At 33.9% G+C, this 23,480-nt stretch overlaps 1 protein-coding gene across 1 annotated transcript; it reads left to right on the top strand.

Moving 5' to 3' along the window:
* Positions 1 to 19,187: 19,187 nt before the first annotated feature.
* Positions 19,188 to 22,830, top strand: LOC147508387 (uncharacterized). The gene is made up of 4 exons (XM_086600927.1): positions 19,188 to 19,369; positions 19,681 to 20,161; positions 21,514 to 21,576; positions 22,237 to 22,830. The coding sequence occupies exons 1-4, from the start codon at positions 19,306 to 19,308 to the stop codon at positions 22,622 to 22,624; spliced, it is 996 nt and encodes a 331-aa protein (XP_086457053.1). The 5' UTR covers positions 19,188 to 19,305; the 3' UTR covers positions 22,625 to 22,830.
* Positions 22,831 to 23,480: the final 650 nt, after the last annotated feature.

Here is a 23,480-nt window from a genome sequence, read left to right as displayed (position 1 = left end):
TTTCGATTGGTAGTCTGTCCATTGACATTATCAACCGAAGGAAACAGGCCGGTTTGAATTTCAAACGCGGCGTGGGTGGAGGAACAAAGTTTGTACCTGCAGAAACTGTTGGATTACTTTAATCCTACATCTTTAACATGATAATCTAGTATTGATCAAAAAAATAATTAAAAGAAAAATACCTTCAAAGCTGTCCAAATTGGAGATTGACAGTAAATAGAAACTTTCCAAAACTGAATCCAAATCACATAGTCTTCGGCCTTCTAGTAGTATTCACCACACAACACACCACAAAACACTTTTGCTTTTCTCCTACTTTTAATTGTACTTTTTCTGGAAAGACTAATGGTCCCTTTCTCCAAAAAGTTATTCTCTTATATAGAGAAACTTTGAGAATAAGTAATATAGAAAAACTTCGAGAATAGGTAAGTGTGTAGCAAGATCCACTTAGGATTCCAAGTCTTATCTTAAGAAGACAAGTTCTTGTCATACAAGTACTTGTACTTGATATATTAAAACCCTTTTAATATATATCTCTTTAATATGGAAAATGCCCATTAACAAATCCATATTTACAATAAAGCCCTTGGAACTTTCAAGAAAGTCTTTTTCTACCATTAATTATATCTAAGTCTCTCCATCTTACTTGTATTCACAATTAGACCATTGGGAATTTGTTCTTCACTGTCACACCCATGTCTAATTGACCCAATTTGACATTTAACATCAATTGAGCATTACGAAACTATTTATTATACCGGCCGGGTTTGAGCTCAATTAGTTATGTCACAATTTCCTAATACATAACTCCGTAGAGTGGTGGATCCTTTATTAGAATTCGTGATTCAATACGTCCTACATTCATTACCCAAAATGTCAAGTCTAGTCTATGAATAGACATTATTTTTTAATATCTCAAAATAATAAATTTGAGACATAATGAATTTTCACAATTCCTCAAGTCTAGGGATTAATTGGTAGAGTGAGATTTGCACACTAACCTTAACAGCGAATTTATAGTGTGTTCTCCCTTTGATCCCCTCAGTGTCAGTCATTTTTTACTACACCAATATACAAACTTAGAGTCATACTCAAATGATTGAGATATCATCATCCTATTATATAACAACTATGTATATTACAGTCTTATAAATGAAGCGTCCGACTTCACCCCTAACTGTGAGCATTCTAAGTAAATAGATACAATCAAATCTCCCGCACATGACTCTTCATATGCTTGATTGTTCTAATTCTATTACCTATGGAACTTATAGTTTTATCATATGATATTAGTTCACCCATATGCATAATAATAAGATTCGTGTATTTAATTAAACATCATCATGTATAAACAATAAATGTTCATTGGCTTTGTAAAGGCCAAATATCCCAACAATCTCCCACTGGCCTTCAAAGCCATATAGCAACCATTATAAAACCCATAATATTAATATAAGGGTCTGCACATACATATATACCAATATATAGTATTTGGTCCTCATAGACTATATCATTCATAATGACTAGTGTATCATATACATATGAGACCATTAACATAGCCATTGTACCTTCAACCTTCTTGTAAAACACAAGGTCCTTCCTTACATTGATCAAAACCAAACGATTTGATTGTTTGATCAAAGTTTACATTCCAACTCCTTAAAGCTTGTAGGAACTGTAAAACCTCTAGGTTCTAAAACGCGGTCTTTACATCCATTTGCCAAATCATATAGTCATAATGAGTAGCAATCACTAGAAGGATTCTAATGGACTTTTCATGGCTACTGGCGAAAAAGTTTTCTCATATTTGATAACCTCTTTCTCGAGTAAACATTTTTCTCCACCAAACCTCTAAGCTTTAAAAGTTTATACCTTTCTATTAGCTCCCCTTTAACGTTTGAATAACTACTTATTCTTAATAGGCTTAACATTTGGCAATGGATCAACAAGTTCCCAGACTTTGTTGGAATACATGGACTCCATTTCCGATCTCATTGCTTCAAGCCATTTTCTAGAATCAATATCAGAAATTGCTTCTTCGTAGTGTATAAGATCTTTATCCTTGTCATATGATATAACATAGAAAGTGTCCCTTAATAATAGGGTTAACTTTTCTGGAGGTCTAATAATTGCCCTCCCACTACGACGAAGTATTGGAGTAGGTTTAGATAAACTCTGAACTTTACATGGAAGTTTTATCTAAATTATAAATTAATCTAGATTGAACATAAATAGGAATATCTGCTGACATTTCTAAGGCTTATCTCAAAAAAGATATAGAGAGAGTTTGAATAACTCACCATAGTCCAAACCATACCCCATAAGGTTACTAGGTAATGCCCGTGCCTTTGGCACGGATTGTTTTTGAATTTCTTGATTTGCATTGATTTTTTTAATATTATTTATTTATTTATTATTATTTTTTCTTGTTTAGATTCACTAATATTTCTCCTAGCCACAGTTTTAACAAACATCATCTCTATGTTCGCCTCTTTATTTAAATAATAATTATTGATTCATTATTTTATGATTTTGGTATAGTTTTTTGTCTTGAACATATATATTTTAATTCATGTATTTTTCACAATTTCAAGAAATAAAACAAAAACAAAAAGTACTTGTGAAAAATTCATCCAACCGAAACAATTTTGACTAATATGATACATTAAATGTGCTTGTCCACAAACTTTATACATCACACATGTTTTGGCAATATGTATCCCTAGCATGTATATACACCCTCCTAATGATTTAGTTTCCGATATTAAAAAATAAAATAAACTACAAAAAAAATAATAAAAAATAATAATAATAATATATATAATTACAAAATATGAATATGATATACGCTCCAGCTAGCCATGAAGGCACAAATTATGTTGTCGTCTTTTATCTTTGGTGCTATCTCTACACGTCTATGAACACCATGTCGCAAAGAATTTTGGCAAAACCTTCTTTGTGTTTGTTATTTTGGGATATTGAAGCAATACAACCACTATTGACATTGAAAATGTAAACAAAAAACCTATGCAAATTGCAAATATACCAAAGTTACTGGGCAGGTAATTGAAACATACTATACAATTGAGAATATTCACTGCAACAGTTAACTACACTTTGAGCAATCCTTTGCACATTGTAAGGTATATCAACAAATGTTAATTTGCTCTTGTTCGACTCATGACGTCATCTCTTACTTCAACAGAACCGGTAAAAGTATAAGACATGAAATAAAAATAGAAAAAAGATTTGTGTCAAATTCACTCTACAAAAATTATTTTGAACATACTTCAACGGATTGAACATGAAATTTTGTAGTTCAAAAGAAACTTAATTCATATATATATATATATATATATATATATATATATATATATATATATATATATATATATATATATATATATATATAAACGGTGACTACATGCACCGGAGGTAATGCGTTTTTCCTAAATTTCATAATTTGATTTCATTTTATGGTTTTGAATTGTTTTTGTTTATTTCATTTTCGTTAACTCATAGTTTTTCTATAATTCCAATCGTTCATCGAGACGATGTAAACCAACTATCCATTTTAAAGTGTTGCATAATGGTTTTGTCGTCCTCATATTTTAACGCCTCGCATGTTATTGGCTCAGATTGAAATCCAACTATTTTAGAGTATGTCTCATCCTATATTTTAACCAGCTTAACTCGTAGTAATATCCAATTCATACTTGTCATAACTTTCCATCCGCTTTTAAATTCTTGTAAGCTATCAATTAAGAAATTAAAATACCCATGAAAAAACCTCATTGAACTGTTGATCATCTCTATAAGAACTTCTCAATAAACTTGTTATTTTTTATTTTGATTTTTTTTCAGAGACTTGTCTTTTAATAAATTGCTTTTGGAAAAATGGTAGAAACCTTAAATAATTTGCTAATTTTATTTTAGTATTTTAGATAGTCTAAATCTTTGGCATATAGTGTAATACCCCGCCCGTGTGGGAATATACTTTTGACGCCTAGCCCGTGAAGCCGAGGTTGAAACAGTACTTGAAAGGTGCCTAGCCCGGTGGGGCAAGGGTTTCATGTATGAATTCTAGCATCTATGAAGTTGTTTGAGATCTGAGACATAAGTAGTTCATTCGCCAAATCCCAACATAGAGATTTTTTTTCCGGATTTATGGATTCATGGAAACTATGTAGTGAAGTTTGTTCATGTAGGAGTAGTCATAGGATGGGTGGCCTCCTGAAAACTTGTTGTCGGTGTCAAAAAACCTTACACTGTGGTGACTATGTGGGAACAATCGATGTGTAGGATTTTTTATTCCTTAAATATCAACTTTGATAATAAAAAAAATATTTGAAAATTTTGATTGAATTGAGTTCTTTATTTTAATTTTTGAAATATTGCAAAAGCATTAATTAATTTGATATTATTGGAAAATTATTTTTTAATTACCTAATTAAACCATTATTTATTGATTTGCAAAATTAATAAAAAAATTTAACTATCATTATTTATTGATTTAATAAATTAATGAAAAGTTTTAATTACCAATTAAACCATTATTTATTGATTTGCTTAATTAATAACAAATTTTAACTATCATTATTTATTGATTTAATAAATAGAAGTCTTAATTACTATTATTTGATTTGATAAATTAATGGGAAGTCTTAATTGCCATCAAACTCCAACACGTGGCGGAACGGTGGCCCTCGATTTATACCCGCTCATATTGAATCCCAGCCGTAGGTCATAAAACTTCCCTCCCTTGTTATATTAGATGTTTCTTCTTTCTGCAATCTCTTTTTGTTGTGGAGTTCTTGGTGCACTTAATTGAAACAAAATCATATTTTGCATTAAGTTACCTTTTGTTTTCACATTTATAGGCCCATGTACATCCCAGTATGTACTAACTCCATTAACTATGTGGCTCTTGACCCTTTACTTTAAAAAAGATCTTTTAGGCATCTCTCCTTCTAAGTAAGATTACAGGTTGAGAAAAGATTATAAAAAGGAGTGAACTTAAAATCCCATCTTTTCACCCAAGCTATCAATCTTATTCAGATTGATATGACCAAGTTTAAGTGCCACAAGTTTGTTAGATTAACTCAAGAAAATACCCTCTTTTCGTAATAACATATGATGAATTACTAATATCAAAATCATTTATTTCTAGCATAGAAGAAAAGTAAATAGAGACCATTTTCCAAAAAACCGTAGGCAATAATCTTTTTATTTAATCTAATTACAACTTTTGAATCAAATGAAATAGAATATTATATTCTAACTTATAATAAAGTCAAAAACAAAACCAAATTTCTCCTTATCCCCGAACATAAAAATAGTCTTCTAAAACCAACATTTTCTTTTTATAATGCTAAACAATAAACTCCAATTGATATCAGAGCAACATTTGCCTCTGTCCCCTAGTGCTTGGTACACCTTTTCTTCATCATCCTTCTTTTCCTCCTCAAACTCCCCGTAACATTTTACAAAAGTAGTTAGTGGCCTCTTATTCCACATAACGTGTTAGAAGGAAATACCAACTCTTTGGTTTCAAGAATAAAGGATTGCATACCTTCTTTTTGTTTTTGTTTCATAGCCGATACTCTCTACAGCCCGCTTCCAATGATCGGACTTTTTCACAATGGTAACAATTATCTTTTGCTTTAGCCCCCGAATTTCTTCTCCACTCCCCTTTTGCCCCAAGGGCAAACTTTTTACCCTTTTTTCCACTTGCCTTTGCCTTTCGGCAGGCTTTGAAACACCAACATTTTCTCGAGACCAATATACTTGGCTTAACCTTAAACTAAGTCTTCAGACCACAAAAGAGTTCATTAACTCCTCGGCGTTGTCGATCCATATTGTTCATGTTGTAGTTCAACTTTGAACTGATTAAATGAAACCGCAAAGACCAAGAATAGCATCAACTCGAGAATTGGCGCTATTTCAAATATTTAGATCTCCAACTCATTGACATAGCCAATCATCTTAAGGATATGCTCCCTAACCGAGTCCCATCATCCATTTTGTATTCATCATCGTTTGTCATTGCAATCGACGTTTAGTGCGATTTTGTTCGCAAACATCTCTTGCAAATTGGTCATGATCTCAGTAGTTATACCAAAATTTTGGTGTTGGTGCCGGAGTACGCTTTTGACATGGATGCCGAGATAACACTTGGACATCTCATTGGCCTTTTGCCATTTTTGTACTCATCTTTCAAAAGCACTAGCATTGTCTGTCTCACGGGTTCAAAAGCAAGGGGTAGTGAGAACTAATTTGTAACTTTCAAAGATCAAGATAATGTTAATGTTACGCTTTCCAAATTCACATAATTAGGACCAGTTAACTTGTTCTCTTTCAAGATAGATGCTAAGGGACTGAAATTTGATTGAGACATATCCTAACATTTACATTTATACAAAAATTATTATAATGCATTTAATATTGGTTTTGGAATTTTAATAAATCAATTTCCGCTTATATAATAAAAATACAACACCCTCCATATTGTATCAATAAGACAAATATAAAGAATGGAAACCTAATACTTTATGAATAATCTCTTATCCGTATTTTATCAAAATTATTCAACTTAATCAAAAAAATTCTACTAGACCCATCAATTTTACATACATGTAATATGATTTCCATTATTATTCCTTTTGCTACTAAAACATAATTGCACAAACCGTGGGGCTGTCAACTATGTTTCCGCCAAGTGTACCATCATCATAATTCATTAATATAATCATGATAATTAATCCGTAGGGAAAACACTCCCACTAAATTATATACATTTAATTTTTTTTCTCAAGAATGTATTAATAAAGAAAAAATTTTTTAGCGCAATTAATTTATCCGTAGGGACCATATTAATCACATCTAAAAATATAATAATTGTGATTGAATTGATAACGGTGTAGCAAGGATTTAATTAAGAATTAAATGCGCTTTTTACCACTTCGCTTTATATGTAATCGGGGTATTAATCAATAAAAAAACAACGTTAAGACAATAACATCTTTCTAATTTTCTAATTAAGAGACTATGCATCTCTTGCCAAAATTAAAGACCTATCATTAATATATTAGTGTACTGCGGACAAAAAAATAGCTAGCATCATATGCAAATAGTTATCTCATAAATATCATGCATGCAAATAAGAAAAAAATATCTAATCTAGCATGTAATGTGTGTATCTAATATATCATATGATAATTTAGCATCTGGACAAGCATATCTGACTCATGCACGTACGTTCTATGTGTTTGCATCATTATATATGCATCTTTAATTAGTATATAGTGCATGACTCCATGTTCTATGTTTTTGTGCATCCCATGCATTGAATAAATATTGTACCTGTCCAATAAAGTAAGCTGTAATAGCAAACTTCCAAAAAATAGATTTGCACATGTGTACCACTTATAACCATGTCTATTGTACAAGCTTCAAAAGCTTTGTAAGCATCTCATGTGTCACAGTAGACAAAGTTCCAAAAAAAACATCATTTACTTAGCATGTGGTCCATACATATCATGCAAAGAAGAGCACATGTCAGGCAAAGAAAACTTAACTAAAGTACAAAGCCTTAAAAGTACATCCTACTTTATTTTGTTAGCAGCTACTAACATGGCTAAAAAATTAGTCCAACGTCTATTTATCTTATGTAAAAAGATTATGTTTAATTAAACAGGATACATAATAGCCACTAATTAAACAAATTAATATGCAAGCAGTAAAACAAAAATTGTACAGACTATTAATATACTCATGTAACAAAAAACCATATTAATAAACTAACATCTCATGTTAACAACGTTAATATATTTTTTCTTTTATACAATTTTAAATAGTACGTCCCAATACTAAAAAAAATTGCACTTTTATTACTAAGAACATGCAGATCTGAAATTACCATATATCTCATATAAAATTTTCGATCTGATTATTATTTTTAAAAGAAATCAAAATAGATAATAGCATTTACCCGGCCTCGATACCAATTGTTGGATTACTTTTAATCCTACATCTTTAACATCTTAATCTAAGTATTGATAAAAAAATAATAAAAGAAAAATACCTTCAAAGCCGGCTTAAATTGGAGATTGACAAATAAATAGAAACTTTCCAAAGTCAATCCAAATCACGTAGTCTTGAAATTCTCTAAGTAGATTCACCACACAACACAAAACAAAACACTTTTTTTGCTTTATCCTACTTTTTAGTTTTACTTTTTCCTGGAAAGACTAATGGTCTCTTTCTCCAAAAAGTTATTCTCTTATATGTAGAAACTTTGGAATCACGTAAGTGTGTGTAAATGGGATCCACACTTAGATTCCAAGTCTTATCTTAAGAAGACAAGTCGCTTGTCATACACAAAGATTTGTCTTGATATATTAAAACCTTTTAATATATATCTCTTTAATATGGAAAAGTGCCCATTAACAAATCCATATTTACAATAAGGCCCTTGGAACTTTCAAGAAAGTCCTTTCCTACCATTAATTATATCTAAGTCCCTCCACCTTACTTGTATTCACAATTAGACCATTGGAATTTGTTCTTCATTTGTCACACCCATGTCTAATTGATCTAATTTGACATTTAACATCAATTGAGCATTAAGAAACTATTTATTATACCGCCTGGGTTTGAGCTCAATTAGTTATGTCACAATTTCCTAATATATAACTCCAGGTAGAGTGGTGGATCCTTTATTAGAATTCGTGATTCAAGACGTCCTACATTCATTACCCAAAAATGTCAAGTCTAGTCTATGAATAGACATTACTTTTAACATTTCAAAGTAATAAATTTGAGACACAATGAATTTTCACAATTCCTCAAGTCTAGGGATTAATTGGTAGAGTGAGATTTGCACACTAACCTTAACAAAGAAATTTATAGTGTGTTCTCACTTTGATCCCTCGTTAGTCATGTGACTACACCAATATACAAACTTAGAGTCATACTCAAATGATTGAGATATCATCATCCTATCATATAGCAATTATGTATATTACACGCCTTATAAATGAAGCGTCCGACTTCACCCCTAACTGTGAGCATTCTAGGTAAATAGATACAATCAAATCTCCCGCACATGATTCTTCATATGCTTGATTGTTCTAATTCTATTACCTATGGAACTTATGATTTCATCATATGATATTAGTTCACCCATATGCATAATAATAAGATTCGTGTATTTAATTAAACATCATCATGTATAAACAATAAATGTTCATTGGCTTTGTAAAGGTCAAATATCCCAACATAAACATTCATAGAAACAACCACCTTGATGAGCAAACCAGAAACAGGGCATATTTTTAAGATTAAACCAACCAACGAAAGCCAACGTTAATACAGGAAACCAGCATATACCATCCACAACTTACCAAATCAAAATTGCTAAAAAGGAATTCTACAACTAATCAAAGATGATATGAAAACTACACAAGCATTCTTAAAGATATATGAAATTCGATCATTCACATCACCATGCATTAACTGAGCTGAAGAAGTTCAAATTAGAATTGAGACTATTGCCTCTTGCCTCTTGCATATGAACTTAGTGTTAAACTCAAAATCTTAGCACTAGATCAACAATGTATCCCTCAGTATATTAATGGTTTTAACAAAAGTGAGTGATTTCTAGCTTAGTTGGTAAAACATTTGGGTGATGATACCAGAGATTTGGGGTTCGAACCCGCTACACACAATTGAGTTACTAATCTCTTTAAAAACAGACTTGCCCACACATTTTATATTTTTATCTACCATATAACTATATAACTATATAAGTAAGAACATAAACATTTCATTCTGTCATTCACAAAATCACAAATAATTTTTCTTTCCACCGTTAGTCTACAATTACAGTACTTTGTGTTTGATCATATCACAACCATGCATGATAACTTTTTTATTTTGTTTCTTTTCATGTGTGTTTTGTGGACATGGAAAAATAAAGTGTTTTAAACACTCGAAACTTGAAAGCATACTTACAATGATTGTTTGGAGAAGAAACCTTAAAACAAGAATTTGTTGCTACTTCGTTCCGCGCGGTGGTGACCTAGGAAAGGAGAGAAGAGGTTGTGAGAGTCTGTGTTTCTTTTATTTTAGCTACTAAAGTACGAACAGAATCAATAGATCCAAAAATATCGGCATACTGAATGTATCAACCAAGATTTCAGAAGATATCACGCATTTTGAATTATCCATCCAAAATTCCAAAAAACGAAAAAAGGATTCTCGGATATTTATGAACTGTTATTTTTTTATTTGTAATATTTCAGGCGAAATTTTGGCGGTCCAAATACCCTTCAAATATATCGGTCAAAGGGAGGATTGAAGTATCTTGTTATTATTACTCATGCAACGAGGATTATAGATGACATCCTTTTTATGTCCCCATATCCCCTTGAAGACCATATTCTCACGACCCTTAGAGCATTCCCAATGCAGATGAATATCAAGGGGATGTGACAATATTCACTTCCAAATGGTCAAAAACCTTTGCCAAATGCAAAGGTGATATATATCAAAGTGACTATTTTCCCAAGTCAAAACGAAAGTGAAACCTTCAATCGAGATAGTAGATGAGTTGAGAACTTCTGACGGATGTTTTATTCCTTCTCGTGTTTTTTAAAAATTCGATTTTTTTTTCGGACGATCATTCCGTCTCACGTGTTTTTTCGACTTTTTTTTGTTTTTTTTTTAACTTCAGACGGGATGTTTCATTCCGTCCGGCACATTTTTTCGATTTTTATATTCAGACGGAATCATTTGGCACATTTTTTCGATTTTTATATTCATACGAGAATCAAACATCCCGCCCGAGAATAATAGTCACATTTGCATACCTTTGCATTGGCCAGCCTCACCTTGCTTTTCACCAAAACGGTGAAAATAGAACTGACGTGGAGGTGAATAAGAGTGGCTTGCATTGGGAATGCTCTTATAGGTTCACGTCGTAATTATTGTTCCTAATTCTACATTACATTGCAATTTGCGTTATCTTATCTTCAATGCATGGTCACCTGTGTAATTGGAAAGCGGATGGGATACTTTAACTAACATTCTATAATTATTAAATTCCTTGATGCAAAATCTTTATTCTAAACTTTAGATTTATTTTAGCCATATACTGAACTGTTGTTGTGCCAATTTTATGAAGGGGAACAAGATCTGCTTAATGCCATGACTCCCATGAGCTCAATGTTTGCTTCAGTTATCTTTATCATCTAAGGTGTCGGTAACCAGTGTAAATGTGTGATGGAATTGTGGACATTGAGTATGTCTTTTGAAAAAACAATAAAAATGAAGACCAGCTGGGAGCCTGGGACTCTGTGAGTGTGTGCTCTGAAACTGCTTTCGCATATCTTTCTTTCTAGTTAATAATCAATGGTGTACGCTCTGATGATGAGTGAAATTTATCTATATTTGGAGTTGTTGTGTACTTGATAACTAGGCGTTTACGCATGGTGACTGTTCTTGGTCTCCTAATACTCCTTTGCTACCGTTGTTTGTCCAGCATTTTAGGTGTGTGGATGCTCTTAGCTGGTTTTCTTGTTCCACGACTGTAAGTGGAATTTCTTAATATATGTTCGCCATTAGTTTAGGACACTCCATGATCTAGTGATTCGCCAATTTGGATGCGCAATGAACAAATCTTGTTACCATATGCAGTCGTTCCTGGCCAAAATTCCAGTTCAAATAGGCCAACTAAACAAATTATTTAGGACCCAAAACAAGGGGTTTTGATCAAGCATAAACACAAAATGCACACTTCAATAAACTTAAAACGAGAACATAGACGTTATAATTTAGTCATGGCTTGACTTCACCCATGGACCAAAATATCACAGATATTTCCGATATATTACTGATATATCTCGGTTTTTGATACACGATATGGAAAATTTTGATATATCTCCACGGAATATTGAAGCTTTTTTCTACCAATATATATTGCACTTTCCGATATATTTGATAAATATTGGTGATATATATTATATATCCGATATATATTGATTGATTTGGATTGATTTTTTTATTGTTGATCGATTTTTTGACTATAGCTCTTGACACATACTCTTTATTATCTCAATTAGTTGAGTGTAAACTTTACTATGTTGTTACTTGTTAGTAGGACCTTGAACTTTGTCGCCCATAGTTTAGCTTTTAGAGGTAGACGAGCTCCTCCATACGACTCTCTTTTGCTTACCAAAAAAAAAAATATATATATATATATATATATATATAAATATATATATATCTAGAGAAAGAGAGAGAGAGAGAGAGAGAGAGAAGAGAGAGAGAGAAAAATGACATTTGAAAAGCGAGAGAAATATAGAGAGAAAGAGAGAGAGAGAGAGAGAGAGATTTCTTTAAAAATCCAAAGATAATTAGGGCTTTTAAATAATAAAAAAAAATATATATATATATATATATATATATAGAGAGAGAGAGAGAGAGAGAGAGAGAGAGAGAGAGAGAGAGAGAGATCTACATTTCAAAATCCAGTAAATAATTAGACGAAATAATAAACCCATCACATCTAACAATCTCACCTGTCCATTTACTAAGTGTCTCACTCTCTTATTCAATCAAGGCCCAATATCTATTCTCCACCAAAACAAAGTAAACCTGTTGAGTATTAGATACTTTTTTTTCTAATGATACAGAGACCAATAGACCACTCGGACTTTTTTTCCCTCCCTACACACTTATTATTCTTTGTCTGAGAAAAATTGAAGTAAAGAGAGAAACAAAAGTACACATAAACCATATCAATTACGCCTCCACTGAACCTATGTAAGTATTTATATATGTTTTTTTTTTAATTGTTCATCGGTTTGAGATAATGATGATGTTTTAAAGAGCTAGATAGTTGATGTATGTTAAGGTGATTTGTTTGGTGGAATTGTTATGTTGTTGGTTTTTGTGGTTCCGATATGGTTTTAGAAATATCTTTTATTTTACGTGTTTAAAGCAGTTCAAGTGATGTTTTGAGTTAGAAAAGATTTTTTTTTTAACTCGTTCGCTTTGAAAATCGATGTTGACTACTTGGAGGGTAGGAATTGGGCCTCTCTTAACAACATCGGCATAATGGAGATGAAATATAAAATTGTTGGAATAAGGAGTAGTGTCCGAAAGATCTACTTCTTAGCAGGTTTCCTTGATGTTGTAATCGTCCATTACAATATAAACATTGTTCCAAGTATTCCTAGACCTTGCGGGCAGGCGAGGGATAGGGTTACCAATTCTATCCAAACTTTGGTTGAAGGGAACTAAGGTTAGTTGGGATCATTGTTGCATTTGATGAGGTTGGAAATAATCCTCCTATAAACCTAGTACCTCATTAGGGTGTCACGTTAATAATCTTGAAGACATAACTACTTGGATTGGTGAAAGACTAGACGATTATGTTGATGTTTGTTAAGGTGATTTGTTTGGTAGAATTGTTTTGTTGTTTGTTTTTGTGGTTCCAATATGATATGTTTCATAAACTTTTTTTTTATTGAAATGTGTTTTATGTAGTGCAAGTGATGTTTGGATCGGAGTTATAAAAGATTTTATTTTTTTAACTTGTTAAGTTCGTTTTGAAAATCGATGTTTTTTATGTGTTTTTCTTCCCTGTGAGAGTTGTGCTTACTTGGTGGTATGTATTTCAAGTAATACAAGTGTTGTTTGAACTTAGAGAAGTTAATTGTTTTTCAACCTTGAGGTTATAATGTTGTTGTGTAAGTTTACTTGATTTTTTTCCTCAAATTTATTGAAATTTAGTTTGTTTGTGTGTTGGATGGATTGGATGGAATAAGGGGTAGTAGTGTCTGAAAGATATCAAATTATTGGAGAAATCATCATAACAACACAAAACGAAACAAAAAAAACTCCAAAAATTACTATCAATTTTTTTTATTAATGTTTCAAGCAATTCCAATATTTCTCTTGGTCTTTATTTCATAGTCATCCTCCTTAGGTGGTGGTGGTGGAGGACTGAGTTGGAATATCAGTATCATCTTCAAAATCTTTGGAAGCCATTAAAGACGAAATATCTATGAGAACTTCATAATCAAGTGGAGATTGGGTTAGGTCAGAAAAAATATAATATTCAATTACAACCGATATTGTTGCTATTTAATTTGCTATGATTTATATAATGACCAAATACATAATCTATTTCTCAGCAGGCCGGTTTCCCTGATATTTTAATTGTCAATTACAATAAGTGAGGTGTAAAATGGCTGGTAGCAAACATTGTTCGTCGCAAATTTGGTAGTTCAAGTTTATAGATACATACGACGCGCCACTTCAACCGATAATATATATATTTTTAAAACTTTTCAACAAAAACACATCCCCACTTTTTTTTTAGGAAAAGAAAGGTTTTAAATATAAAACAATAAAAATTGAACTCACTTCACTTTAGCCAAAACACACTGCCACATTTTTTAGGTAGAATTTTTTTTTTTTTAAGGAGCCACTATTGTCAATGCCCAATTTGCCTTTTTGTCAAGGGCCATAAACTAGTGTGACCAAAATACCAATGAAATAAGAGAGCCAAGTTTCTCATTGTGAGCCAAATAAACAGATTTTTTAGGCAGGTAAACAGTTTTCCTAGTGCAGCCTCTCCACCAATCAGGACATGAAGTCTTGTGGACGGCAAATATCGATATGTCCACAAACTTATTGTGATGAGATAAACCTTCCAAAAATTAAAGAAATAAAAAAGAACAATTGTTAGGGAGAGAGGTCTTCTGCCACTGAAGTAACCTTTTACTACTTTCTATAAGAGTATCAGTACTAGCAGCACCACCTCTCATCATTTAACCTCCCCAAGACCTTTAGATGTTAATTAAAATGAGTTAACAAAGATCTCATATATATAATTTTCGATTCTATATCAACTTAATTTTTTTTTTGAAATTAGTTCTTCAATCTCGATTTGGAGGTGATTTCTGATGTGAATTAAAAAGGGTTATTTAATTGATTAAACTTCATAGAATTAGAGCATTTTGAATCCTGATTTTGAGTTTGAGTTTTAGAAAGTAAAAAGGAAAGAAGAAGATTTGACCAGTTTTAAACTTGACATGTTATACACAGTTCTTTTATGCAAATCAATCTGGAGTTTTAAAATTTTGGATTAGGATAGAAGAGAAGAATTTAGCTTTTATGCATATCTTGGTTTGAAACATTTATGATCTTGAAAGTTGACACTGAACTTTCATGGGTTATTTTGGTCACATTAGTTTACAGCCATTGCAGAAGCAAATTGACCATTTGCAATAACTCCATTTTTAATACTAAACAATTATAATGAGACCGCCTTTAACATATTTTGCTAGATTTGTAGATTGAGTCCCTATTTGTTATCAATTTTTGTTACCAATTAGAGAATTAGAGAGACACTGTTTTGCCACAATTTGGCAAATTTGTTAAAATGCTCTTCGGCTGCCTTTTATTGAGAGTTGTCCGCTCATCCGGCGGAAGAAAATAAATGCAATATCTGACCCACGTTTTGACTGTAAGGCTATCCTTTCTAAGTTTTGAACCTCAACATTGTTGTAATGTAATGCCATTCTGCTTTGGAGTGCAAACTTTGCATGGGTGGAACTTCTTATTCTTAACAGCAGGCATAATCAGATATTTGCAACGCAGTTGCAGACTTGCAGTGACTGATGCCACTCCCACTAAAGCTTATACAGGTTCTGTTAGAATAGTTGTATGAACACGAAAGAACTAAAAGTAGAAATGTAAAAAAAAGAATAATGAAGAAACAAGGACAAAGATGAATCGGAATAACCAAGGCGGATTAGGTCGTCCTTAAGGAAAGATTTAAGCCCCACTTCTAATGGTGCGTAAAAGTGGCAACAATGGCGTCTTCCTCCACAGATTCAATGGTTAACAGAACTGACTTTGCACTTTTATGCTTTTGTTCCTCCAACGTACTACCCTTTAGAAACGAGAATATAACTCTCTCGTTCTATCTCTGGGGAAAAAAAAAGAAGAAAATGAACTGGTTTGAGTTTTCAACGTTTCTCCACGAAATTGAGTTTCGATCAAGTCTATTCTCTCTATGGACTCACAAATCCTATTTATAGAGGTTAGGAGAAAGAGAGACCAACTCCTCATAGAACACTGAAACTTGCTCCTCAAGAAAAAGGCAAAACAAGTTTAGGCTATTGGTCAAACCACTACCCACAACTGTAAGCCCAAGCCCAGGCCTGAACCCTACCCGATGTGGTGGATAACCAATGTGGGACTATCTACTATGCACTAAAGTGGCGAGAATACCATTTGTTCATCTCCTCCACTTTGCACACACACACTAGTATTTAGAAATACACAAGAGATTCCAACAGGTTCCACATCAGTTTGTGGGTGCCAAACATGAGTTGATGTAGTATTGTCTGTTTGATTGATTTTGCAGAATCAAGGATTTTACTAGTGATTGTTTTTTGTGTGAAATATGTACAGGAAATCTGATACAAGTGATGGCTAAGACAGCTAAAGATTATTCGCCTCCTTTACTCCCAATGTTACCACCAGGAGTTAGGCCAGAGCGTTTTGTGACCTTGTCAATCATCATAATCGTGTACCTGTCAGTAGGACTGGTACTGGAAAGAATAGTCCGCGCATTGATCTTCTTACTACCACTTCAGAGTGGGAGTCACTGTGCCTGATGCAGCTCTTTTTATCAGTATATGGGTGTCTTTTTATCAGTATTTGATTTACACCAAGTACTAGGTGCAATCAAATATTTGGCCTCATAACCATGTCTAATTTAAATTAAGAACCCATTTCTTCTGTGTTTTCTTTGTCTACAGGTAGTGAAGGAGCACGTAGAATCAGCGAGCAGATATATTGGTAGTTCAAAGAGTACCAAAACTCTTGTTTAACTATCCATATAATTTTTACAGGATTTGTATTATTCAGGACAATGCGTTCTCTATTTTTGTATGTCAGACAGAACAAGAAAAACAAAACTTACTGCAGCTCTCAAGTTACTGTAGTTCTCGATTGACATCATCTGGCCTTCAAAAGTGCAGTAATCTCTTGTATTTAAGGCATAATCCCTTGTATCTATCAGGAGCAAGTGGAACTCAATACACTAGTCTTTATGTAATACATTGATATAAAAAACCAGTACAAAGATGACATTAACATGCATGGTTATAATAATAAATAATTGGTACATAATTCAACTTCCATGTCCAAGAAAAGAACTTAAACATGAACACACAATAAAACACCTTCTAAAAATCCATCAGGTAGGATTGGTGTTGTGTAAAGGGCAATGCGGAAACAACGTTATCCACAACAAATAGATTAATCCTACACAAAGATCGATCTTTCTTACTAGACAAGACTTCAACACCCTCCAAAGTAATCCCAACACTTATCAATATCAAATAAACAAGTATCTAAAGTAAAGCAATTAACGTAAAAGAAGAACAAACTATAATACAAGATATATCGTGGTTCGGCAATTTGCCTACGTCCACACTCCGAGTTCCAAATTTTACTAGATGTCCGGAGTAACAGATTACAAGTTTCTCAATTTACTCACAAAGAATGAACACTCAACTCACAAAGAATTGCTCTCTTATAATCTCTCTCTTTCTTGATTTTGGTTAGGTTAGGTTTTTACATAAAAAACCTATATTTATACTGTTTCCAAAAAACTTTCCGAAACAGTCGAAGGGACTTGTCCAGACAAAGTCAAGGAAGGGGCGCAATCAATCGCCTAGAAGTCGACCAAGACATGAGCTCGGGGCGCGCCCTTTGACAGGCAAAATAGAGGGCGGAGCGCGCTATATACCAAAGAGAGAAAACGTCTTTTTCTCTACAATTGGGTTACCTATAAAGCCTTTCATGCACATCCTAAAAACTCCACGAAGCTCTAATCTTTCAGTTGCTTTTCATCTGCAACCGCTACACAACACGGCTCCAATCCTTTCAGCTGCACATAAAATACTTTTAAATCAACTTCCACTGCCTCCCTGAATAATCCAATCAAGTTCAAAGCCATCCTCCACTTGACCTAACAACATATTCTTGTTCTGATTGTTCTGAAGTTCATAACTCCCCACCCATAAGGTTTCAAACTCACGCCATACACTTCTCTATCAGCAGAAACTTCCAGTTTCCACTTATCCTTACCAAAATTGTACTGGTGCAGAGTACCCCGAATTCTGCCTCTTTGTGCGAGAGGTCTTCTGTGGTTCAGTTCTCTATCATGTAATAATTGCTCGGAATTGGACCTATCAGAACTCCCCGGCTCAACATTTCATCTATTCCCTTTATTTCACAAGGTTCCATGAGACGGACCCTTTCTATCTCCTTCCCTAGACCTTGATGGAACCTCCATTTATTCTCTACCACTTGAAATCCTTAATCTACTCAAACCACCCTACACAACCTCATTCTCAATAGTCTTTAAAAATGCTTCACTAACAAATCAGGTACCTGAATCTAGACAATAAGCAACCCTCTTCCTCAACCTCGTATAAATTTAAGAATGGTAACATACATATTCTATAGACCAGTCATCACTTGAAATCACAAAGTTGCTAATGAAACTTACACAAGAAGAGATAAGTGCTGCATACCTAGGTACGTAGAGCAAGATACATGAACAAAAACTCCGCTAAACATACCAAGTAACCCTTTTTTATGAAGGTTGTTTCCTTTTCCTGCAAGAGAGTTTCTCCCCATCACTGTTCATTCCAAAAGCTGATATCAAATGGAATTGGTTCAAAGGATCCCAAAGGAACTTCAATTAACCTGAATTCCTTCCTATTGGTGTTATATGCAACCAGGCATGGGAAGGCACGCGTTAGTAAAATTTCTCCATTCTTTAGAACTTGGATAGGCCTAACTAATCGATGAGAAACCAAAGGGTCCCTCACAGAAAATAGCTTGTTCCAAGACGTCTTCCCATCACAATCCTTTGTAACCCATGCATCAACATACTGTCTTGAAGAGGAATCCAACAAAGACGATCATCTAGTACCCCAAGTGCCCAATATTTCAATGGGTCATCACTATTTGACTTGGGATTGGAAGAAGTATTATCAATGGCTATCCAATGAAGAGATCTATTAGCAAATACAAATGAAACATTGGAATATCATCTATTTTTTTGGATGATAGAATATCGTCCAAGGGACATACAATTATACAGACCATTAACAAAAGTCACACGTAATAAATTTTTCTACAATGGCGTTGGGTCGGTAAGATTACACCGTGGGCTTAACAGTCTATGAGCGAAGGTTTAGGGTGGCCATGCAGCCATATAAATTAGACATCGAAATTGTTGTACTTCAATCTGGAGGAGGACCCGAGTGTGGTAATCCTTTTATCTTCTCAAAATAATCTTTGATATAATAATGTACTACTATAAGGTTTTCTTTTGATTTCTGTCTTAGGTGTGATTCATTTATGTGGAATTCAGGCTATTCAATTCTAGGGTATCTTTTTTTTAATCTAACTCGAGTAGTAGGAAAATCAATGTTTCTTTTACCTAATATTTGAAACCCTAATAATTAATCTCACGGATGGAAGGAAGAAACCTTGATAATTAATCCTATTACTTCATTTTCCTCTTTCATACCCTAATTAAAGTCTTTCTTGTCTTTCTCTCTCTCTGGTTCTACAAAGAGAAAAAAATGGCCCCCAACACTAGAAGTGGAAAAAGACAAGTGGCAGAAAGCATGAAAGAAAACAGACGATCCCTTGTCCGCGATGCTGATGAAAGAGTTGTAAGTAGAGGAACTACAAGTAGAAAAAGAAAAGTCAGAGGGTCCCTAGTCCACGCTGCTGATCCTCCTCGGGATGAGGCGTACTATCAAAAACTTATAAGTAAAGGAGCCCATCCCCGAGCGGCGGAAATCATGGCTGTATCTGCAGCTAAATATCAGATTAGGATGGCTCCCACTTTAGCCAAAGATAAAGAGAGGAGGGAACAACCACCACCTGGCCTCATAGCTGTTAACCAAAAGATTCCAAATGGGATTCTTAAGCACATTCTACCCACTCCACCCCCCTGGGGCACTATTGAAATGATGGACGTTCACAGCCATCTTGCTGGGAAAAAAGTTATCCTCTATGGACTCCCCGGCTACTTAGAAGAATATGCAAGGTACATATGTATGTACTTTCTCTAGTTATCATCCTTTACTCATTCTATGTGCCTTGGATTATGATTGTTGATTGATATATTCTTGTTTTTTAATTTCCTCTGTGAAATAACCATTTTACTGATTGCATGGACACCCCATATTTAAGAATAATCCATGTCAGATCCAGATTGTATGTGATATGATATGCCTCCGTTTTTATTTTTTTGACTGTATCCGTGTATTTTTTTTTTTTTTTGGTGGAAAAGTTTGATGGGAAAAAATAAAGATCTGTTGTTACATTCTTACATATTCTTTTTATGGCATTCATTTTTTTTTTTTACATCTTCTTTAACTCTATGTAGCTTGTATTGGAGGGCCCTTTGTTTCTAAAGAACGAAATCACTGTGCTGGAATCAGTTTGCACTTGTACCTTCTTGATGCCATGCCTTACTACCATTTTCAGTCCTTGCTCTATCTCATCCATTTTCTGCCCTTTCCCATTTACATGTCTTGTGCTGACATTGTGCCGTGTCGACTTTTACATCTTTTTTTTTTACTTTTGATTTTGATACTTCCTTCAATGATAAAAAAAACAGTTGTTTAAAAAAAATATATCATTTTGTAAGTTATTTATCCATCACATGAACCAGACAGACTATGTTGTTGATTCCTCGCCAATTTATTTGCGGTACATTTGTACATTACAGAATTCAAGTCTTATTTTTTTAAACCTTCAAGTGGAATACTTTTCCGATTTTGTTTTCTACCCCGATGCCCTTTATGAAACTATGTAAACAACGCAAAGTACATTCTACCTCAACTCACACATTCTCAACAAAGATAGCTATTTTCACTTTGTCGTTTCCATTTACGGATTTGGAAATCAAAGAATTCTGATCTTTTAATCTTGCTGTTGGTTTTGCTGTCATTCATTTGCTTGTTCCACACAATATACTAGTATACTAGCTGCTTGCCTTTTCTGGCCCTGCTGTAGGTCTGCCCCTGGTACACATAGTTCTTCTTTCGTGTAATCGATGCATAATCTCAATGATACACTAAGTGTATCATGACATTCTATCTGTCTTGCGCTGCAATTGTGTTTGTTATCCACCATTGTTGCACAATTGTTTCTTTGTTGTATGGAGACCTATTTACTTTGCACATATGAGTAGATTGGTAATTTTTCACATTATGCTGAATTCTTCCAGTGGTTGTTGCCTTAACTTTTGTTGGCCTATCCTTTTTGATTTCGCCTTCTCGTTTGTTTGCTTGAGAGTGTGGAAAGTTGCTTGTTTTGGTGAATCTGTTTGTATCCAAAGTGGGTTAGCATTCTTAACTCATGTCTAACTGTTTGTCTGTGGATTTGTTTTAGCGATACAATGCCAATTGATTGTGTCCCCAAGCTTGCCCTTTGGCTACCTTTCTTCAAAAGCAGGTATGCACTCACAGGAACAAATTTCATATTGCTATACATGTTTACATTCAGCATTTGGAGGTTGTTGGATTCAGCCAGTAGTCCACCACTAACCTCTGATTTGCTCACAAATCAAACCACTTCACACACTGATTGTTTGACACATGCTACCTCTATTTTGCAATAAGATGAAGTACTAGTATACTATATGCAAAATGTTCAAATACATACAATCATGCATAGTTGCCATTAGGGGAGATATCAGACTAGAGACTACTGATTATATTCGTATGATATCAACTGTGTGGAAATCGTCCTCCCAAAAAGTTAAATAAATAATTCTTGTTTTTGTGACTTCCTCTATTCAGGTTTTCATTCTGCTCTTTAGCGTGATAATAAATTTCATTGGTTTTTTTGAATAGTTTGTCATTACTAAAATGGTGCCTAATGGGATCCTCATGTGCTAATACTTATTTACAGAATAGTAAATTCAGTAGATCTTACTTTATATTGATTTGCATGTTATATGTAGAAATTTGTCTGTCGTTAGCAATAGATCTACACCTATAGTAATCAGATATCTGTACTCTTTGAGAACTGATGGACGTTTACGCGTGTTTTGGTCATGAATGCGACTTAATACTATTCAGCATATGATTTAGAATGTCGTGTAAAACGCAGAGTCATGGAGCCTACTTGGGAGTTTATCGATCAAGCTGAAGGTTTAAAAGCAAAGGGTGTCGATGAAATCATCTTCGTTTCATTTAATATGCAGATGAGGATGGTTGCAAGAACTTGTCCAAAATGCACAAAGTACGAGTTTGTTAAAGTTGCTACTGATGTATATGGAGGTGTTAATTCATATGATGGTGCACCAAATGATGATAGCAAAAGCTTCATTTATGCTTTGGGCATACATAGGGATATTCAACAAGAAGGGAGGCCGCCACGATCTAGAAGGTTCATGGTCTTGGTTGATAATCTGGAGGTGAAATATGTAAACGTGGAATCAAGCGATGAAAACTTCACTGTGCCCAGTGCTGTGGATATTGTCAAAGCGTTCGGATAATAGCCCATTGTATTTGGTCTCTCTTCAGGGAACCATGGGTTTTGTTAAGATGTTTCAAGTTTTCGTTGTCACGGATATTTTGATGAATGGATATTTCGCCCTAGATTCTGCTTAGAATATTTGTAAGTTTTTTCTGTTATGGATATTTTTTGTTTGAACGGATATTTGTAAGTTTTTTCTGTTATGGATATTTTTTGTTTGAACTCTTTGAGGGTCTTTTGCTCTTTGTGCTCGAGACATAAATGAATGTTTTAATGTGAGTGTCTTTCACTCTGCGTTTGAGACGTAAATGATCCTGTCCTGTCCTGTCCTATCCTATTGGACAGACCACTATACAAAATGTGGCGAAGTTGAAGAATCTGTTAGATTTTGTGATTAGCATCTAATGATGTTTACTTGGAACTTTGGAAGCGTACAGACTGGCAGACTGCACCCCAAATGTGATCACCTTTGCTGGTGCAGATAAGTGCTTAATTATGTAAATGAATTGAGGTTTGGGTTTGGAGTCTAACATTATTCTAGTCGAAACTGAGCATGTAAGCTTTTAAGGTGTGCACAACAATGCCCATTCTCTCCATATATCTCTCTCCTCGTGACCCTCAAAAGTTTGAATCCGTTCACAAAGTCTTCATTGCACGTGAGGAGGAATATAGTTGACTGTAAGTTGATCGTAGCAAGGCTTTTCTTACATGACGTTTTTCTGTGCCCCTTGTGATCTTGTGTAGGGCTTTTATTGCAGTAGTGGGCCTGCAATAGCCCAGGAACTCTTAGAGAAAGTAGCCGAGATATAGCCCAGCTTTTGAAGTCCAAAGAGGAATTTAACAAGCGAGAGAAGTTGGTGCTATGCTATCTATGC

This window comes from Coptis chinensis, chromosome 3, assembly GCF_015680905.1.
Source record: "Coptis chinensis isolate HL-2020 chromosome 3, ASM1568090v1, whole genome shotgun sequence".
Taxonomy (NCBI): domain Eukaryota; kingdom Viridiplantae; phylum Streptophyta; class Magnoliopsida; order Ranunculales; family Ranunculaceae; genus Coptis; species Coptis chinensis.
Note: the sequence above shows the minus strand (reverse complement) of the source record. Positions and strands in the feature narration are given on the sequence as shown.